The 22026-nt window shown below is 39.1% G+C and overlaps 2 protein-coding genes across 2 annotated transcripts; one reads left to right on the top strand and one right to left on the bottom strand.

Moving 5' to 3' along the window:
* The first annotated feature begins 3650 nt into the window (after positions 1 to 3650).
* LOC115735184 (serine/threonine-protein kinase-like protein CCR1) lies at positions 3651 to 6487 on the top strand. Its single transcript, XM_030666307.2, has one exon. It carries the CDS (start codon positions 3883 to 3885, stop codon positions 6193 to 6195), a length of 2313 nt encoding a protein of 770 aa, XP_030522167.1. The 5' UTR covers positions 3651 to 3882; the 3' UTR covers positions 6196 to 6487.
* Positions 6488 to 17814: 11327 nt separating this feature from the next.
* LOC115735196 (putative serine/threonine-protein kinase) lies at positions 17815 to 20049 on the bottom strand. The gene is made up of 6 exons (XM_030666321.2): positions 19645 to 20049; positions 19417 to 19538; positions 19078 to 19294; positions 18753 to 18990; positions 18475 to 18625; positions 17815 to 18259 (listed from the first exon to the last, which is right to left on the bottom strand). The coding sequence occupies exons 1-6, from the start codon at positions 19712 to 19714 to the stop codon at positions 17918 to 17920; spliced, it is 1140 nt and encodes a 379-aa protein (XP_030522181.2). The 5' UTR covers positions 19715 to 20049; the 3' UTR covers positions 17815 to 17917.
* Between the last annotated feature and the right edge of the window lie 1977 nt (positions 20050 to 22026).

Raw genomic sequence — 22026 nt, forward strand, 5'->3', positions numbered from 1 at the left:
TTGATTCAGGAGAACATGAGTATTTGGGTGGCCCGTAGTTTAAGGGAACTTAACAAAAAGAGGTCTGAATTTATTGCATTTTTGTCAATACTGTTTTAAATATTTCCATTTAGCCAATTTTGTCCAAATAGTTTGAAAGGGATTAAAAGGGTCCCATATAAATTACTGTGACATGGTATATTTGCAATGAATTCACATTTAGATTTTTGCCTTTTAGAACTTGAGATCTCACTTTGATCGGAAGGATACGTGACATTGATATGGGGTCATTATTTATCGAACTAAAAGACCCAAAATAAGAAAGAAACCTAAAAAGACATTTTTTTTTAAAGAAAGAAAACGAAAAGCATATTCATTTTAAAAGAAGGGCATTGGGCGGATTTTGGTAGTGGAAAGGGTCGCAGCTCTGCCTTGTCTTGGCCACGGTGAGGGCCGACGACCCTCGCCGCACTTAGGGAGGGCCATCAGCCCTTGCACTATGGAAATGACTAGTGGTGCTCGGCGTACGATGGCCCCCCGTCATCGAAGAGAAGGCAGAGGGGCCACCCCTGCCATTACCATACCTCTAGCTGGGAATTTTTTTTTTTTTTTTAGTTTTGGATTTTTATCTTATTTTTTTTTATTTTGGATTTTTTTTTGTTTCTTTTCTCTTATTCTGACTTGGCAACACATATCCTCGAAAAAAATATAAAAACACCAAGTTATCTTTCCAGCGGGTCCCACCGTCACATAAAAAAAAAATTTGGGTGATAGAAGGTGGGAGGACAGCATTGCCCTAGATATAAAAACAGGCTCATTATTGTTGTTTAGTGAGTGACAACTATATTGGGGAAGGACACTAGAGGAAAAATAGTACAAACACCATCTTGGTTAAATGCCAACAATGAGCGAAATCTCGAGTCGTATTTGGAGAGTGATTTTCCTTTGCAAATATTAGATGATGGCATTAGATATTGTTTCCTCCCAATCTCGTAAGATTTGTGTGTTCATAAACCGGTTGGCGGGATTTGATCAGATGACATCTAATTTTTTGAAAATTGTCCCAACCAAAATTGCACAGAGCTTGGGTTGTTCACATTTATTTTCGCTTTGCACTTTTTGCTAATCTTGCGGCGCAAACACTTTGATTTTATTTTATCCCGAAATACCAAATGCACTCATAACATATATTTATTGACATAGAGATTCACATATAGATTTCACATACAAATTTCAGCGGGAAAGTTTAAAAAAAGCACTTTTTTTTAAGTGTAAACAAATATAAAAAAAATGTGTAAACAAATATACCATAAAAGTATAAATATGTAAGTCGCATTAGTAAATGGCTGTTGAATAAAATAGGAATGTACTTGTTGTATTTTTTCACTTATCATCCCTTTCAAAAAAGTAAAAGAAATCCGAAAGTGAAGGGGAAGCTAGAGTGGGATAATTTTTCCACATTAATATACAAAACAAAGATTAGATTGCAAAGGAAGTAAAGATGCGTTTGGTAGTCAAGATAAAATTCAGGATATGATAAAATTTATCATATTCTATATTTAGTGCCTGTCTAGGACATGATATGGTGAGATATAAGAGAGATATAGCCTAGATAAAATTATCCCATGAGGGAGGTGAGATAAAGGTGAATAGGATTTCTAATAACCCTAATGCATTAGTTATTTTTTTTCTAATAACAATTTTCTCAAACTAATAAAATTAAAATAGTATTAGAATATAAATAATATTTTATTTCTACAATAAAAAATTCAAAATAATGAAAAAAATGCATTATTATTTATTCCCATTTTTATTTATGTATTCAAATTTATTTCTATCTTATAATATAAATTTTTTATATTAATTACATATTTTAGGTATTTTAGTAATTTAGGAATATTAGTATAGTTTGTTATTTAATAAAATATTATTAGAGAATGATGGAAGGGAAAAATAAATTAAAAATAAAAGAATTAAAAAAGAAACTGAACAATAATAAAAAAAAAATAGCAATAAAAATGAAGTAGGCAAGAGTGTCATGAAGGATTCTTATCATTTTTATTTGTGCAACTTTTAGGTTCATTTACACTAATATATCATTCATACCAAACAATAGATAAAATAGAATGTGAAAATATTTGGCTTTATTATTGCCAATTACCAAACAATGGATAGGATATAACAAAAGCCCTGGATTTTATATCATATCCTATCCAGTTCTATCATGTTTAGAAATAACTTGGATATCCTTTACCTCCTCAAATATGTCCTGAATCAACCAATCAAATTTTGACCCAAAAAAAAAAAAAACAATCAAATTGTCCCAATAAAAAAGAAAAGTCCATCTACCAATGGATCTCTTGCATACCAAAGAGAGAGAATGATCAATTGAACTCGGAAATATAAAAATTGACAGAGATTGGCTTACCTCAAAAAATTTCTTCAAACACAAGTGGAGTGTGGACACACCCAATATGGTCAACGTGGAAAGAACCCACCTCTATCATCCAATAAGGGCACTAAAAGTTGCAAAAGAAAAAGGCATGGTCCTCTCCTATGCAAATATTCAAGGGTTCCATAAAAATCCTAAAGGAGCCCACTTGCTTATTTGTACCCAAAATTGGCCAAGATTCATTTGTATTATCACTTTTGGATAATGATACAAATGATCCATGAAATTTGACCCAATGTATAATGTAGTTCCCGAACGTTTTATTTATACAATGTAACCCTTGAGCTTTATTCCAATAAGTAATGTGATCCCTTAATTTTAATTTGTTCAATATGCCCCTGAACTTTTGGTAAACATTCAATTTAGTCACCGAACTATATGAAAATGTTCAATATTGCACTTCCATTAATTTAAGTTCACCGACCACATTAATTTTTTTTTTTATCTAGTTCATAGACCAAATTGAACATGCACCAGAGCTCCGGAGATCACATTAAATAATCTAAAAGTTCGGAGACGGCATTACATACTAGACAAAATTTTAAAAATCTCATTGAACAAATTAAAAATTTTATAGAATGTGGAAATTATTTATGTCATTTTCCTTTTTATCTCGTTCTGGTGGGCCATCTCCTCTTCAGGAGTACCTCCCATTTGGCCGTTGTCGTAGTGCGCGCACCTTTCAGCTGGCACTGTTGCACCTGTCTCTTGCAGTTTGTAATGCTGCTGTCTCCCTGTACACTGTTTTCCTTCCAAAATACAGAAATTCCCCCACAATGATGCTCGTCCACGGGTGATTGTAAAGATTGGAAGGGTCATATCCACTTCATCTCCAGTAAAAAAAAAGGGTAATTGTTAAAATTTTTCATTTTAATCATACTTAAGAAGTTGACCTTAAAAAAAAAAAACAAAATCATACTTAAGAAGACAAAGTTATAGTAATGCACTGGGATTTTTGTCTTGTGCTGTGATACTTAAGGCAAGTCTTTATTTTTCTGAATTGCGTGCATGAAATTCATCTTCAAGCAAGAACAAAAAGAAAATAGATGTATTGAACTATCAATCTAGACATTATTTGTTTTATTGCCTAGCAGAAGTCAAATCCTATGGTTCTTCTTGCTTCTGCATTTTCTATTGGCCCCTGGACCATAGCTGTTACTCTCTGCTTTGCAGTAAAGTAACTCCTGGTAAGTACGTCGGATTCAAGATCAGTCCAGAGCAGAACTGTGAAAAAATGGCGACAACCACGTTCCGTCATCGTCACCCTCATAGATTTCAGGTTCACCCCCTCAAATATATATTGTCACAATCACCACTAGCCCTCGCCAGAGAGCCGAAACACCGCCACCAACAGCGTCTTCATTTTCCGCATCAATCATTGCCTCCGTAGCCACTCTTCTTCTTCCTCCTCTTGTCCATGACACTCCTGATCCAAACCCAACACGACACCAATGCAAATGCGCACCCCTTCTGATCTCCGCCGCTCCCTCCTACTTATCTCTCTTCTGTTGCTCCTCCTCGTTGCCGTCGCATCTGGGTTCGGATCGATGGGGACAATCTCCGCCGCGTTCGGCGACGATGGCTTCTTCTGTGCCATCGACGCCAGCGGCAAGCAGAGCGTGATCTGCTGGAGCAAGAACAGCTCGTCGACGTCGTCCTCCTCTTCGGCCTCCCCCTTCAGCGACATTCCCGAGATGGCGGCCCTCTCCGGCGGCGAAGGCTTCCTCTGCGGACTCTTGGCGAACACCTCGCAGGCGTACTGCTGGAGCGACGGTGACCCAGGTAAAGACCTCGTCCCCGCCGTCCATCAGACCACTGCTTATTCCCACATTGCTGCTGGAAAGGATCACGTCTGCGCCGTCAGAGGATCTTACTATTCTGAGCACGATTGGGGTACTGTTGACTGTTGGGACTTCGTGGGATCCACGAATCAGAGCTCGGGCTCTGTCGAGAGTTCCTTGTTCTCTGATCAGTATATTAGCAACCTTGTCTTTAGGAAAGTCGTTGCGGGGGAAGGATTTAGCTGTGGCGGTGTAAGAGAAGGTGGCGTGGTCTGTTGGGGACCCAAGTCAGCAGATTTAGGGGTTGCAGGGGTGTCGGATAGTTTCGCAGTATTAGCTTCAGGGAAAGGTTCTCTTTGTGGAATTGTGGAAGGTTCCGGTGAGGTCAAATGTTGGGGTGATAACAGTTCATTTGCCGGTCATCCTGCCGGAACCCGGTTCATTTCGTTGGGCGCGGGCTCTCTCCACTTTTGTGGGATCCGCGCGGACAATCACGAAGTTGAATGTTGGGGCAACTACAATTCTTCTCTAGTTCCCAGGGGTTCTGGGTTCCTTGCAATCGCTTCGTCGGATTTTACTGTCTGCGGCATTAGGGAAGTTGATCTAGTACTTGATTGCTGGTTCTCTAACACTTCCTCGGTCTTCGATTATGATCCTCCGCTGGAATTGTGTAGTCCCGGTCTCTGTACAGCTGGATCGTGCAGTGACGGGCAGTTCGCTTTCAATGCGAGCATTCTGAATGAGCAGGGATTGACAAGCTTATGTGCTCGAAGAGATCTGAACATCTGTTCGCCTTGTGGGTTAAATTGTTCTGAAGGTTTCTTCTTGTCCAGCCCATGCACCGCTCACGCTGATAGAATATGTACTCCTTGTTCTCTTTGCCAGAACAGTTCATGTTGGAAAGTTTGCAGCCTTCCGTCTTCTAAAGAAATGCAGCTAAAGCATTTCCATCAGCAGCGCAAGCTATTGATTATAGTAGGATGTTCTGCTTCCGGACTGCTATTGATATTGATATGCTCGTTGCTCCTTCCTCGTGTGGTTGCCAATCTGAAAAAGGAGGGGCCGAAGAATCAATTTTCTTTTTGCATAGGCAAGAAAGAGAAGGAGATGGAAACGAGTGACGATTCGCATCCACCTCTGGTTTCGGCTTCGAGTGTTGGACTTGCCCAAGTTTTTCGACTTGTAGAGGTAAAGGATGCGACAAATGGCTTCAAGGAGTTTAATGAGCTGGGGCGAGGAAGCTATGGTTTTGTCTACAAAGCTGTCCTTCCAGACGGTCGGCAGGTTGCAGTGAAGAGGGCAAATGCGGCGACGATCATCCACACTAATAGTAGAGAGTTTGAGATGGAATTGGATATCCTTTGCAAAGTTCGGCATGCAAATATTGTGAACTTGTTGGGTTATTGTTCAGAAATGGGGGAGAGGCTCTTGGTTTATGAGTTTATGCCACATGGGTCGCTTCATGATCACCTCCATGGCGGGCTTTCCCCATTAAACTGGACCCTCAGGTTGAGGATTGCTATGCAGGCTGCGAAGGGGCTTGAATATCTTCATAAAGAAGCTGTGCCTCCAATAGTCCATCGAGATGTCAAAACTTCAAACATCCTGCTTGATGCCGATTGGGTTGGACGAATTGCAGATTTTGGGCTTGTTACTTCAAGTGAGAGGGAAGTAAGTGAAGATATAAAGAGCGATATATACAACTTCGGCATTGTACTGCTAGAGATTCTCAGTGGAAGAAAAGCTTATGATATTGATTATGCGCCTCCTAACTTAGTGGAATGGGCGGTTCCTTTAATCAGAAGGGGTAAGGCAGCCGCCCTAATTGACAGATATGTGTCTCTCCCTAGAAATGTTGAGCCTCTGCTCAAACTTGCGGATATGGCAGACCTGGCTCTTCGTGATAATCCAAATGAGCGTCCCTCAATATCAGAGATTGCATCTTGGTTGGAGCAAATTGTGAAGGATGGATTGATCTTTTGATGCCTCATTGAATCCCAAGGTTTTCGAGCAAGAATGAACGGGCATATTGTGAATGGGAAGATCATTCAATTGGGTACTGCTCCACGGCAACTGTACATTTTTTTTTAATGAGATGCTTGTACATGATATTATATGCAATGATCCTTTACTTTGCGTTTCAATGATTCTTTCTCATTCCTGTCCTCTTGAACCTTCACAAAGTGAAGGAATTGTAATCTTTCATGCAGTTTTTCACACATTCTCTTCTTTTTGGAGATTTTTGTTTTCTGATTTTGCCCTTGATGTAGAAATGGATAGTGACTTCTTTTATGTGAGGGCCCTTGATGTAAAAAACGCCCATTATATGAGGGCAATTTTTTCTGAGATTGGGTGGTATTTCTCACGATATGAAGTGACTTCTTTTATGTGACAAGTTTTGTTGATAACAAATCTGCAGAATGAGATTTTAGTATTACATGGAGCACAACGTTTACTCGCTTCACATTCTGTAGTACAATTTGTGGTTGATGTTATTGGTGTAGTTGACATTCTGCTGTCACTAGGTAGTTGATGTTAGATCAGCAGAACTTCAATAAGAAGATTCCAAGCTAACTATAAGAGAACAGGTACCAAGTCTTTATTGGTAGTTATGCATGCAAGAACAGGATATGTGGATGGTTTCACGGATAAGAGAGATAGAGGAAAAAAAGACAAGAAAATGTTGGAACAGCCTGTCAAAATGTTGGTGTGAATACTACCTATTGCTTCTGAGCGGGATTAGCAGAAAACGGGTAGGGAATAGCTGTTGGGGTGACATTAGATTGTCACAATCTACATCATTTTTAGCCAAACAGGAAATGTCACAGGTGAAGGTACTTTTCCATGCACTCCAGTTTGATTTAAGTTGATGCAACTTCTAAATAGGTTATCAATCTCCAGCTTTTTGTTTTCCTCTTTCATTGTTCTCACTGTTCAATGACATAGTTGCTAAACTTTGCCAGGGATGATGATGCTGTCAAAGGCATTTCATACTGTTTTATTCAGGTTTCCTTCATAAGTTGATAGATGCTGCAATGTCATGCTTTTGTGGCATTGTTGATGGTCCCATTGCATATTCCTAATTCTTCTTTTCATATGGTATTTTTGATTCTTCTTTTTAAGCATTCTCATATAACCGAGAGACTTTGGAGATAATCCAACTTCTGTGCAGGATGGGACCATGCTTGCACCAATGATATTGAAAAGCCTCTCATTTTCACTCCTCGGTTTGCCTAAAGCCTTACAAGCTGATGCAATGGCCACTCGCGCATATATATGTATATACTTTGGCCAGCCAGTCATGTACACACTAGAAATTATGTGGATCGGGTTTCTATTCGGTCAAACCAAACGGAGCTTTGACTGCGAACTATGGATTCATTGAGCTACCTATTTTCTGCAACCGAACTGACGATTGGAGTACAAAGTTCTCTATCATCCTGTTAAACACACACTCATGCAGGCAGAGCAGATGTTGCACCTCTCTTTCCTTGCGAGAACATAAACTGCACAGTGTTGCTGGTTAAGACTTAAAGAGACCTTGTGGCTGTGCAAGGATGTTGAGCCCATCCAGCCTTTTTTCAACAGATTAGCATGCTTGGTGGGTGGTGGTCCCTTCAGGATTCTCCACTTTTCTTGCAGCACTAGGGGGTCTGGTGGTCCTGGAGCAATGTAAGCATATACAGCTATGTTCTTTGTCAGGGATGAGAGTATGGGGATGATGCAGATTATGAGAGAGTGGGGGATATTGCTGTAATGTCTTCGTTCCAGTTTTTTTTTCCCAATACGATACGTTTCGTGAATCAAATGAGGACAAGGACATGAGAGGAGAAAGCTGAGGCTTTTGAAGTTGAAGGTGTGGTGATGTGCAGAGACAAAACCCAACTCATCCAAGCACTCAAATGTCACCTTTTTAGCTCAGCCAAAGCCCTAAGAATGTATTATTCTAGCGCTTGAAAGCAGGTTGGTGTCTGTCCCACTCGCTCACTAGCCAGCAATCACTACCAACCACAGCTTCTTCCACATTGCTATCTGAGTGAGAGCACTTTCGAGGACTTCCACCATTTGAAAATCGAAAAAGGTGAAATATACAAATGTGGACAAGTAGGTTCATACATAAACTTGTCATCTTCTTATGAAATTTGGACAATAGTCCAAAAAGTACTTTTGCCCTGCAAAAAAAATTTCTATGTTTACGAAGTACCCTCGTTAACATTCATTTTGTCCTGCTGACCCCTCCGTCAGACTTTCTTTTTAGGGTAAAAAGTGATTTTCTTAATGAAATATATCTCTTTCCAATGGTTGAAAAAAATTACGAGTCAAATATGAAAGAACAGTTGACCAAAAAAAAAAAATGAAAGAACAGAAAAACTTACAAAAGGATATATTCTAATTATATCAACCCATAGGAAAATTTAACATTAAATGACAATATGATATTAGGCTAGATCATAAATGACAATTTGGAAAAAAAAAAAAAAAAAGACATTAAGGGCAAGTTTGGTAATATTTCTGTTCCAAAAAAGTAATTCTGATTAGAATCAATTTTTTTGAATTTGTTCTTTAGATGGGTTTTAGAGAACCGGAATGTGTTAGGTAATTGCATAAAATTTATGTTCCCAGAATAGAAACGCGTTTAGTAGTTGCACAAAATTTCTGTTTTGGAAAATAATTTCTCTTCCCAATTTGTCATTTAAATCAAATAATTACATAATTAGATTTGATGACTTTACTCAAACCTCTTGCACACCGACATCTTTTTGGCCAAAATAAGGATGCTTCGGATTTATTCCTTGGAAAGACAATACACTAAAATTGTTGTTTTCCCATACTTCTCTTGAGGCTATGTATATGCTAATGACGATATAGGTGACTACGATTATCTTTTATTGCTCGGAATGAATAAAATCCATCTCTACCACATAAGTGGCTCAATTTTACTCCTCAATACCATTTGGATGGTCATTGATGCCGCATGGTACTCCGGCAATAAATCAGGCAAGGCTTAGGAAAAATTGAAAGGAAAAATGACTAAAAACAGGATTAGCCAGTTGAATGGACCCATTTCCTACTTTTTGATATTTTTTGGAAATTTTCGGGATTTTTTTAAACGATTCGCTCATGTGGGGCAAAATCATAATTTGGGAGAAACCGGAAGGCAAAATCGTCAAAAATGGCCAGTTGAAATGACCCATCTCCTAATTTTTTAGATCCTTTTGGAATTTTGGAATTTTTTTTAAATTTTTATGAATTTCCCATTTTTGGATTTTTTAATCATTATATATATTTTTATTAATTTCTGAAATTTTTATTAAATATATTATCCGAACCGTGTTGAGTTGACCCTGCCCACGCTTAGCGGGCGCCCAATAAAAGTGAGAGAAGACTATCGCCGACTTTTTGATTCTCAAAAGTGTTTTTTTTTTTTTTAGAACCAATTTTTTTTTTGTTCTTATTTTTTGTCCAAAGTGTTCCCTGGAGTAGAATCAAAATCAGAATCATTTGCGTTACCAAACATGTTTCTGATTCTTTTTTGTTCCAAGGAACAGAATCAGAGGAACGGAAATGTTACCAAATAGGTCCTAAAAATACAATATCTTTTGTATGACAATCATTTTCAAGTTTTTTGAACAATTATTTGAATGCCATAAAGGAGGAAAAAACGATCCTTCAAGTGCCTCTTGCGACAAATTCCGACACAAAGTTCTCTATGGCTTTCCTATAAAATTAAAAGACCAACATGGACGATAGGCGCCACTCACTTCAAAAAATTAACGTCTCTCTGTTTTCTTTGTGATTTAAACAAATCCAACGAATTTGGAAAGTCCGAGCCTATCAACATATCTACTTGGATCTAATTTCACTCAAAAGTTTAAGCTAATGAGTTATGGATAAACTAGAAAATATTAACTGCTCCACACCATAACAATTATTTGATATGCAACTTCTCTAACACAATTCACACGTGTATCTTAACAATCTCCATCTCATGTGTGAGTTAATGTTAGGCAAGCTCCCCTTGAATATAGGTATTCTTCTGCATCAATTTATCTCAACTTGAATCTCAAGTCATTGAAATGCTCCGCAACTATGCATATCAACCAACCAACATTAACTGCTAAGTTTGGATTGATTCACTCATGGTCTTCATCTCGCGTTACCACACCAACTGTCCATAATCTCTTCTCGCGTGATTCTCATTACATGACCAATTGTTTATGGTCTCTTCTTGCTATAACAACGGTGATAGCAATTTCCACTCGAAACAAGCACCAATCAACCATTTGCTCTGATATCATTTGTTGTGAGCGGGTAGCAGAAGCCCGATACCTTCATCTAGGGGCATTGCTAAGAGAGAGTCCAAGTCTGAACCAATCAACATATCCAATTGGATCCATCTTCGCTCAAAAGCTTAAATCAATAAGTTATGGGCCAACTTGGATATATTAATGGCTCATTACCACATCATTTATCCGATGTGAGACTTTTCTAATACAACTCACTTGTACATTTTAACGGATGCCTCGAGAGAGAGGAAAAGGGAGAATACTAATGGCATTATTGATTTGCGATCGTAAAACGCCGGGATGCCAATATTGACCACCGTGCTCATAAGCCCGGTCGTTATGGGCACAACCTGGACAATACATCATTTATCGGATATGAACGTGATCAAAATTTTCTGAATGAGAAATGATTATGTAATCATCCTTAATCTACCGTAAGATTAACATATTGTGGGCCACAAAAATAAATAAAAAATATTTAGAAATGATTGCGAGATCAATTCCTTCAAAAATTTATGCTAACAAAGGCCTTTTTCTTCACCTCCCCTCTATAACTTCACATTTGCTTATTCTATGGCCTTGCACTGTTTTAAGATTGAAGAATGGAGTTTGTAGCCTTTTGAAAATGTATCGCAATGCTAAGGCACATTCGAGAACCAATTTAACCTAAGTTTCACAACGTTTTTTGGTGTTTAAATTGCGCGCCACACAACTTTAAAATGTTTTAACTCTAAAACTTAACGAGCTGTAACTTCAGTACTAAAACTTTGACGTTTAGAACTGCTCCTTCAAGTGACAATGTTGCTGTTTAATCATTAAACTAACATCACATCGTATTTTCTGGTGTCGTAGTTAGTTAAGCGATCGGCTTTTTAAAGCTGGGGTAAATAAATGATTATTTTAAAAGGTTTTGTTACCAAAGTGGATCCCCTACAATAAATTTGGCGTTATTGCCCTTATCCCTTCTAAGAGATGCATATTTCTAGTTTAATTCCAGTACAACGCACACGTGTGTCTATCGATTGATGTTACCATAATCTTGTCTACTTCATATTTGAATCAAACTAATCCTTTATTATACTATGGATAGATTAATCGTTTAATGTTAGAGTAATTAATTATAAAATCATGACTTCATTCAATAGTTTAAATTTTTAGAACAGTTAGTAGTATCCCACTAAATTTCACATGCTATCTATTGCGTGAAGTAAGCGATTGAACAATAAATAAATTGGACAAGAAATTAAATTGGGCACTAAATTTCTGTGGTTCGATTGCAAAGATATATGTAAATAGGAATGGCAATGACGAATTTCACTATAGATCAAGTAATACAATAGAGATTACCAACCACCTTGGAGTTACTCAAATACTCTCAATGTTTCTCAACTCCCAATTACATCCAATAGCTCACGTAATGTTTAGTCCCGCAGTTCCTCTTGAAATAATCTCTCAATTTCATGAAAGAATTACAAAAATTATACTCTAAAATTTATTTAGTTTTGACACTTGAATACTTTATGTATTATCACTAAAAAAAACCCACAAACAAAATCCTTGCCAAGGTACGGCGTTTCAATAATTACCCAAAAACCAAAGACTATGATTGATATGTATGTCCAAGAAAGACTTTCACTGGCCAACGTGGAAAGAAGATCCATGCAACAGATTCTGTCAACTTCGACTTTTCTCAAATTCTTCTTTTCCTTTATTTTCTTTCTTTTCTTGGCCGCCCACTCTTGCACACAAGTCAAATATCAAGACAGGAAAGTTTTTTTTTTTTCCTTTTCCATAACCGAACAGGAAATTTATATTTCCACAGCGGACGTCCACATATATTCAGTTTTCAGACTATCCTTTAATCAAGTAGGCTTCCTTGCAATTTGTCTCAAGTTGGGTTTCGTTGATAGCTCAAATTCAAGACATAATTTCAACAATCTCCACCTTGGCTTGATGTTTGAAATCACGATCGCTTTGCTGAAAATTCGAATTACACTTGCTACTCTCCCACAACCCCATTAAAATCAACCGCCACAAACATTTTTCAAGTCCAAGCCTCGCTCGAACTTCGCCATAATTGTAGATCTCATTAGAACACCAACTATACCCACATCTTTAACTGCTCTACAAGAATTTTCCGACACAATCTTCTCTACCACAGATAAAACAAAACCACTGTTATATCCATATTTATCAAAAGACCGAATACTTACCTTGTCAATATCGGCAGATTCATGAATCGTTGGCTCTACATACTTCACCTTACTACATGCACCATCCGAGCCGATTACTTTGCTAATATTCGCAACCTTAGGATTTTCTAGTTGCAACTCCACCTCAAACTAAACACCGTCCGGATTCATGTTACCAATGCTATTATTACTCCTATCTAGAAGTGCTGGAAACTCGTCAAATGTAACTTCTCTACTGATAACAAGTGAATTTAATTCCAAGCACCACGATCGATATCTTTGCTCACTTTGTGTATAGCCTAGGAGCATGCACTTTCTTGACCTCCTATTGAGCTTACTATCACTAACTCAAACATAACACAGTCAATCAAATATTCTAATAATAGAATAATCAGTAACATTATCTGACCACACTTCTTCGGGAGTCTGACATCCAATCACGATCGATGAAAATCTATTCACCGGATCGCTTGCCATACTAAGCATATCCGCTTGACATGTAGATACATTGCCATCTACCCTTAACGATTAATATTGGGTTGCTTTGTTAACGATTAACTCCTTATCTTCATTAAGTTGGTAAGACATCCTCAAATTCTTTTATCTGGCCTTCCCAACCTGCTTTTCAAGAAAAGCTCCAGTGGCTAGAAACCATCCACCGTAAAGCAATGTATTATTGGTATCATGAACACGTCATCTCGAATGTGAGAGAGCTAGCAATGAGAAAAGGGCCTGCAAAAACCACAGATTATTGCACTCTCTCAAGCCAATGTTGGTAAGAGAAGTCCCGTTATGAAATAGGTTAACAATAAAGGGATGTATCGCAAACCGATTCAGAACGATCACATAGATAATAGAAGAAAACTTAGACGACGCACGATTTATCCAGATTCACTCCAGAATAGAGCTACGTCATGCAAAGAGATTTCATCATGATTTAGGTTTATAACTGCACAACTCGTTACAATAATCAGCCAAAAACGAGTAAATATATATATGCCATAAACGGACCCAAAACCTAAACTTATCTGAAATCTTTTAATCCCTTAACAAATGGGCCAACTTAAATGAAAGCCCAAAATTATTGTTGTTTCGGGGGCGTTGCCCCCGAACCCTCGTCTGCTCACCGACGAGTGGGGTAGCCGTCCGCTCACCGGTGAACGGAACCCCCACTCGCTAACCGGACAGCGAGACACCCGTGTCGGGGGCGCTGCTCTCGACTCCCACATTCTGTGCGTATGAGTCATATGTCGTCGGATCATACTTCAGTTTTCTTAAGTTCACGTGGATATGCCCGGCGTGAGAAACAAGGGTGCTCGAAGTATTCGCCAACTCCAACAGATAGAGCAATATGAACGGCATCGACAGGAAAAACTATCGGCTTCAGGACGTCAATATGAACCAAGAACATTGACTAAGTAAGCCTAAGGTATCAAGTGGGACAGAGAAATTTTCCGTCACAAAAGGAACGTCAATCAAACAATGACCAATTCATGTAGTTGAGGACGGGCCAATATCGATGAGTATTGACTATTTCACTGCTTAAAGTTGTCGAGGAAAGGGCGTTGGGGTCGATTCGGAAAGTCAATCGAAACTGAATCAGCTAAAGAAGGCGACTAGGTGGACACGTTCATGAAGGTCATCTGGGTTGGAAGTCAAGGGAAGCATGCTAGACCCCTAGGAAGTCGACAAGATCCGAAAGGATTGGGGCCAAGTTAAACTTTTCAAGGACAGAACGAATAGCAAAAACCAGTAAAAGACGTAGAATTGGTTCAATCTCACTCATGATCGATGCCATTTCAGTTTCGGTCGTTGCCAGTCCGTCCCAATTCCAGCAGAGCTATATATGCTTGGAGGCAACTGCTATTAGTCCATTAGCTACTGATTTTTTACTTGTTCAAAGTCCACTAGTATACAATCCTTTCTTTGGATTGCTTTTGTTTACAGAATACGCGACATTAATCTTAACAGTCAGAAGTCAGCTATCCTGTATTTTGGCACATTGTGACCGCTCTTTGGTTTGTTGAATTGGCAAATGAATACTTAGTCAAAGAAAATAGGGCTTTTTCAAAAATATGGTAAAAAAAAATTACGAATTTACCTGTTTTTTCAAAATATTTACACATTTAAGGCATGTTACAGACGCACATCTTTTTTTTTTTTTACTTTCCTTTTCTTTTTATACAGCCGCATATCTTATGTTATTTTTTTTTTGTTTTTTTGTTTTGCTTTTCATATTTATAATAACGCTTATTTATAACGTTTATATTTATACAACTTTATAAATATAATATTTTTTTCTTTTTAAACCTTCTTTTTATAACATAATTATTAATAATTAATTTAAAATTAATTAAGACATATAATTAATAAATAATTTAATATTTCTGTAATTAATTTGTTTAGTATGTGAATAATTAATAGATATAGATAAAATAATAGATAAAATTGCTAAAAAAATAAAAAGTAAAATGCATAAAATAAATTGGTAAGATACATATAGATGAAATATCCAGATTAAAAGAAAGTGCAATAGTAAATAACAATCCATGAACTAAAAAAAATCCAGCAAATAAACAGTGTAATAATAGATAACAATCCACATCCCAAAATTATCACGGATGATGATGTCGTCCTCCTACGTGGCCTCCGTGCCGCAATAGAGTTGTCTCCGTTATTCGGCGGGTCTAATGTTGTACCGAGGATGAGAACGAGGTTTCGAATGAGTATAAAGTGTAGATAACGAGGGCATATCCTATGATGGGAAGTGTGGCTGTGATGTGAGTACATATCAAAATGGGAAAATAGTCCATGCTGAGACAATACATATTCTACTGTAGAAGGACTTGGGTAAAAAGGAGAGAAATCGGATGACATATCATGTCCATAGGAACTACGAGAATCATCAAACACTCCTCGAGTAGAAAAAAAATTTTGAGCGAGAGTTTGGGACTATTGATTGTCATGGAAGGCAAAAACGGATCCCTCATAAAATTGGGCGGCAAACTGGGTGAATCCCGGAGTGAAATCTGTAGTGCTACCGGGGACCGTAAACTATGATTGTGTATGATAGGCTACGGGGTAGGGGACGGCATCTTCGGTTGGATGAGCTCGAGTGGTCCTCTGGATCGACCGAACGATTTCAGGTGGGTCATTCTTGTGCGGCCCAATAGATGTTGCTTTAGGTACTGGTTGGGGTGATGGCATCATTATAATCCGCCTCTCTTCATCGTACGCGAATGACATTACCCTAATTATCCTCGCTATAGCTTGTGTGTTCTCACGAGATGTAATGGAACTTAATTGTAGGATTCGTTTCAAGCCATCACCATGTTCATGAAATCAAAGTCAACAGAAGTTGTGAAATGCCAATAATTTATATTACTAAAAAAATAATTAATGAAGTAAATTAAAATGTTTCACGAACCGCTGCACCCCTTGCGCCTCCCTTGTAAGAAATCTATCTTTGTGTGTGTCTACGGTACCACTACATATATTCTGAATGATAGTGAAGTGGCTCCATTATAGGAATACTAGGGGCAATATAGTTATGACGATCACCCCATATATCAATCCATCGTATGTGAAAATCGACCCAATTCTTTCCAGATTGCCTTAAATCGGTATCATGAAAGGCTTTTGGATCACGGGGAGGAATAGGTATTGGCTCTTGCATATCAAACTATCGAAATATTCGATCTAGATAATGCCACTTAACGATGTGGAAATAGATGAGTGGGACACGAGCCCTCCAAATGTGTTGTCCCTACAAGCGGTAATATGATAGAGTCCGGAGAATGGGATCATTGTAGGGCTATCGGGTAATCTGTTATCGTATTAAAACACATCAAATTAAACATGTATCTAAGAAACTGAAAATAATAATAATATAACAAATGCAAATAAATGAACATGTATAAATAATAACAAAATAAATAAATATCTATATCTAAGAAAAAAAATAATAATAACAATACCAAAACTTACCTCAAACCGCCGAGGGAGAGCACGCACCGAGTGAGGAGCTCAAACCGTCACGAGAGAGAGAGAGAGAGAGAGAGAGAGAGAGAGAGAGAGAGAGAGAGAGAGAGAGAGAGAGAGAGAGAGCACCGAGTGAGGAGGCGAGCGGCTTTGCTTTTATAAGCAAAGTCGTGCGCCCGTATAACACCCGTAAATGTGTAAATATTTTGAAAAGACACGTAAATTCGTAATTTTTTTAATCGTATTTTTGAAAGAAGCCCTATTTTCTTTGACTAAGTATTCGTTTGCCAATTCAACAAACCAAAGAGCGGTCACAATGTGCCAAAATACAGGATAGATGACTTCTGATCGTATCCCGATATCTTCACAAAAGGCACATCCTTCCACTTCACCTTGAGTTTGAGGGGGAATGTTAGATATTGTTATCATTAGATATATTTAGATTATTTTAGAAATTATTAGATGTATTTAGATATATTATGATATTTTGAGTATCCCCAATATTTCGGATATCATTCTAATTGATTGTAATTGATTATGTAATATTTCGCTATCGTATTTAATCATGCCTATGAGCATACACAAAATTCCTCAATTCTTCTCTTCTTCTTTATTCTTAACGTCGCCTACCACCCTACCTAATGAATTTTTCTCACTTCATGCTTTTAAAAATTTTCCAAAAAGGCAAAGAAATTGATTCGTTGAGTTAGATCACTCCTTACGTATCAATATTCTAAGAGAATGAATAAAGTATATTATCATCGCTTTCCTACAACTAATCCTCTCTCTCTCTCTCTCTCTCTCTCTCAAGAAAATCTAAGAGAGATCTTTTCAACTCGTACGCTAGAATACTAAAATTTGTCCAATATTGTAGTGATCAAAAGACAAAAAAACTGCGTGCCAAAAGTTCACGTCGTTGAAGAATATGTACATGGTCATTGGTCATTCATGTGCATTGACCAAGTATTACAGTCGGTATAGAAATCACTGGAGACACCTCTAGAATCAAAAGACTCCAATGTCATCCAAAATAAAGAGAAAAAATAATAATAACAATTCCAATGACTTCACTTCCTGAAAATACATTTTCTCCTGGGTACATCCAATCACCTCCTATTTACACATCCATGGAATTCCAATTTCTCTTTTTTGCAGTTTTCCCTGGATTTCGAATGATTTTATCTTAGGACAAATCCTCGGTCGTCCTTATCCGAACATCGACAACATCCTAACACAACCTAAACGCTACTCAAAACGCCACCGATTTTGGGGGGGTCCTGTCGGGGTCCCGGAGGAATCCGAATCCTTGGAGAAAAGGCTCCGCTTCGAGGACTTGTTAGAACCGATGCGAATGTCCGTGAAGTCCGTGATGTGCCCCGGCTCTGTGATCTTGACGTGGTCGATGTCGACCTCGCCGGTCAGCATCTTAACCGCCGTCGACATCCTGGGCCGGGACTTGGCTGCTTCCTGGACGCAGAGTAGGCCCACCTTGATGAATCTGACGGGCTCCTGTCCCGGGTAGCCGTTCACACCTAAAACCGGGTCCACTATTTTCTGCAGCTCGTCTTCCGTGTGCGCCTCCCATGCCTGCCCAAATATAAAAACCGTGAGATTTCTTCTCAGGTTCACTTGTTGGTTTCTGACTTTGCCTGCTTGCCGAACATTTGGACTTTTTTAAAGGGAAGACAACAGCAGATTTTTCGGGGATTAAACTGGATGAGTTAATGGTATGTACATGTTCTTTTTGTCCAAATCCAGGAATCCGATGAAGGCAGAAAAAGAACAGGGTGTAGGATTGCTACCTTTTGAACAAGGTGCTGTTCTCCGAGCTCCATGTCGAAGGCCAAGACCGGTCGGCCGCTGATTATTTCCAGCAGCAACACCCCAAAGCTATAGACATCCGATTTCCTTGTCAAGCGGCCACTGATGGCATATTCAGGAGCAAGATAACCTCTGCAATTCACATTCCATCAGAAGTTTCATCAGGAAATAATAGTAGCTTGTGTTGAAGTTTGGAGAATAATATAGTTGAAGGTGAATTTGACTAAAGAGTAGATAGCAATCTAAGTTGTCGACTTACAATGTCCCGGCGACACGAGTGCTAATGTGAGTAATATTTCCTCTGAGAATCTTAGACAGACCAAAGTCAGAAACTTTTGGAGTGAAATATCGATCCAGAAGTATGTTGCTCGCCTTGACATCTCTGTGCACAATGTGAGGTTCCACCTCTTCGTGCAGATACATGAGCCCACGTGCTATCCCAAGCATGATTTTCCGCCTCGCCTCCCAATTGAATCTCATCCTCTTCTGATCTTCACCTGTCAAATTACCACAGAACATTTACAACCCGGCCGCAAAGAAATAGTTCACTCACAGTTCAAGGGGTGGTATTGCTATTGATTTACCTAGTATGGTGTGTGCAACGCTGTTTTTTTCCATGTGATCATAGACCAAGAACCGATAGGCTCCTTCGATGCAACACCCTCGAAGGCTGACCAGATTTTCATGTTTGATGTGAGAGAGAGCCGTGATCTCCGAGATGAACTCCCGCTCGCCTCGCATCGACTCGAGCTCGACAGAGAGCACTTTTATTGCCACAGGGGTGCCGTCTTGAAGCCAGCCCTACACAATAGTCCAATATCGATCAACATTGCCATGTTACCACCCACAAAATATAATCTCGATGCAACTAATTTTGTGCATATCGATCTGGAGTTCTTGACAGGAAAGAGCAAAATTAGTACCTTGAACACAGATCCAAAGCCGCCTTCTCCGATCTTGTTCGAAGGGTGAAACTCCTTAGTGGCGGCCTTCATTTCCTTGTAAGAGAACACTCGGAAACCCTGGGGTGTTAATCCATCTATTCCTGATCAGAAGACGCGAAAAGGGTCAAAAAGCCAGTTCATTATTTCCTAAAAAGCACGGAATCAAATCGATTTCTTAGACAACAAGATCTATGGAAACCAACATACCATCCATGCTTCCATCGACGACGGCATTGGACGCTGAAAAGCAGCTCGGAAACAAAACCTGGAACTTCATAACTGATGAACCACGAATTTCACCGGGAAAAGAACCGGATCAGAGTGACAACAGGAAGAAGAAGAAGAAGAAGATGGTCTTCATTAGGTAGGACAAAAACGCAGGCTTGAGTAATAAAAGGCCTCGGAAATTTTGGGACGCCGGACATGCCAAATGCCCCACGTCGTTCCTTGGAGTTGACTTTATTGAACTCTGGGCAATTTGACGACTTCAATTGCCTTCCCTCGACATGGACACGTAGCCACACACAACGTTGGTCAACGAAAGTTTTTCCTGTGCTTGAGGTTGAACTTGGCTTTCTCTTTCGATTGTGACTTTTTCACTCTGCCTCAGGATTTCCCTACCGGCACACACCTCTTGCCACTCTCAAGAAAGAGTATGGGTGGATATCAATGGTGATTCATTATTTTGTTCTGATCTCGACCGGGGCCTAAGCGAATAGGGTGAATATCGACTAAGCCAATGGACACTATCGTCCGTTTACATCAAATCAAAGAAGTTGGTCTCTTTATATTAGGGTCGGACATTGATCAAGCCGGATTAGATTGAATGGCGAAAGATGGTCAGTTTCTTAATCTGGAAATCACCTGCCGCAGCCCGTAATCTTTCAGTCAAAGGATCGAGCAAGCTAGTTAAAAAATTATGAAAGAGTGACGGGAAAAAACGTGAGAAACGAGTGGCGACTGTCACTGTTTGAAAGGAAGTATTGTTTAAGGAAGCTGCTCAGTTCCTTCATGGGGCGGATGCTTTTGATGAATAGTAATATGGGCAGGAGACTAAGTGTGAACATCCAACGTGTGAACTCATTGAACATCATTTTCCTTTTCTTTTTCCCTGGAAAAGAAGGAGGTTGGAACATCCAGAGAGCTACCAATCTTTGAATCCTCACCATTGAAAAAGCATTTCCGCAAAATATGATATGCAAAGTTGCTACTTTTGTTGGGAGAAAGAAATGATATATAACTACATCAACTTGCCCATGTTGCCGGTTCAGAGTCATGACAGAGCCCTGTCCACATCCTCCACTAAAGGACGAAAGCTAACTTCCTACAAGGCTATGAAAAGCATTCAAGAGTTAGATGGAAAGGAACCGCATTTTCTAACTTCTCTTGTTCCTAGTCTTTTTCTCATGCATTGCAAGCCGCCGCGACTCTTTTCCTTTCTGTTTAAAGGGAGCTATTATCAGCACTGTGGGCGGCTACCCTCTTACTGCTAATCTTGGAAAATAGTTAGGAGTGCCTTTGCTTCATGAAAGAGTTACTCGCAGAACTTACCAATCTGTTGTTGATAGCATAGTAAGTTAAGTGAGTGGAAAGCTGAAAATTTATATCTTGCTCGTAGAATCACCCTGGTTCAGCCTGTGGGTATGGCTATGCCATCACATGCGATGCAAGTAACGAAGTTGCCTGTGGGTATGGCTATGCCATCACATGTGAAGAGAGAGAGAAAGAGAGAGAGAGAGAGAGAGAGAGAGAGAGAGAGAGAGAGAGTGCCGACACTTTGTCTGGGGAGAAGTTGAAGGTAGAAAAAAGATGCACCTACTAAGATGGGAGAAGCTTTTCCAACCGAAGACCTGTGGAAGATTGGGACTTCGCATGTAACGAGGAAATAACAAAGCTTACCCCATGAAACTGGCTTGGTACTTCTAGTTTCGAAACCAGCGCATCGTGGGTATCTTTTATTCAAGATAAGTACAAATGTTTTGAGCTCGTACCATCTACTCTACTCACTCATCCTGCTCATTCTTTTTTTTGGAAAGCTCTAAGTATGTATGGTGTGATGTCGTAGAGGGTATGAGATGGGTTGTCACACCCCAATCCTCAGTACACAACAATCCTACCAAATCACCTCAAGTTACAAAAGGACGACGTCCCAGGCTCGTCATCAACCCATTCATTTTATCTTTTATTTAAGCACATACGGAACATTCTCCTTCCTCAAACAATAATATAGATAACAGAGATAGAAAAGTAGGCAACCCAATCATTACATCAGTAAAAGATTTTTACTTATATATATATTATTAACCCTGGGAAGTATATACGCACACAAGCTCTACCTCGGGGCCACTTCCTACGACCGTACAAAAGATACCGGTTCGGGGTTTGGGTTGACATTATTCCAAGCTACTCCAAAAAGAGACCAATGTCCTCATTCTCTACTCAGATCCAAGAAACCGCTACTCCAAAGTTAATAACCTGAAAATGGTTAATAACAGCGGGTGAGATATAAACTCTCCGTGAGTCAACGCCTAAGTCCAAGTAGGGCGCCGATTCTCTCAAGATGGCATAAACATGCGGGGCAAGTGTCGA

This window comes from Rhodamnia argentea, chromosome 10, assembly GCF_020921035.1.
Source record: "Rhodamnia argentea isolate NSW1041297 chromosome 10, ASM2092103v1, whole genome shotgun sequence".
Lineage (NCBI taxonomy): Eukaryota > Viridiplantae > Streptophyta > Magnoliopsida > Myrtales > Myrtaceae > Rhodamnia > Rhodamnia argentea.

What these genes read in the sequence shown, in the direction of transcription:
- LOC115735184 (XM_030666307.2), top strand. Translation starts at nt 3,883, where the DNA reads ATGCAAATGCGCACCCCTTCTGATCTCCGCCGCTCCCTCCTACTTATC.
- LOC115735196 (XM_030666321.2), bottom strand. Translation starts at nt 19,714, where the DNA reads ATGAAGTTCCAGGTTTTGTTTCCGAGCTGCTTTTCAGCGTCCAATGCC. An exon ending in GCTTTGGATCTGTGTTCAAG is followed by an intron (nt 19,295 to 19,416) that starts GTACTAATTTTG and finishes ACTATTGTGTAG; the next exon opens with GGCTGGCTTCAAGACGGCAC. An exon ending in AACAGCACCTTGTTCAAAAG is followed by an intron (nt 18,260 to 18,474) that starts GTAGCAATCCTA and finishes ATATTTGGGCAG; the next exon opens with GCATGGGAGGCGCACACGGA.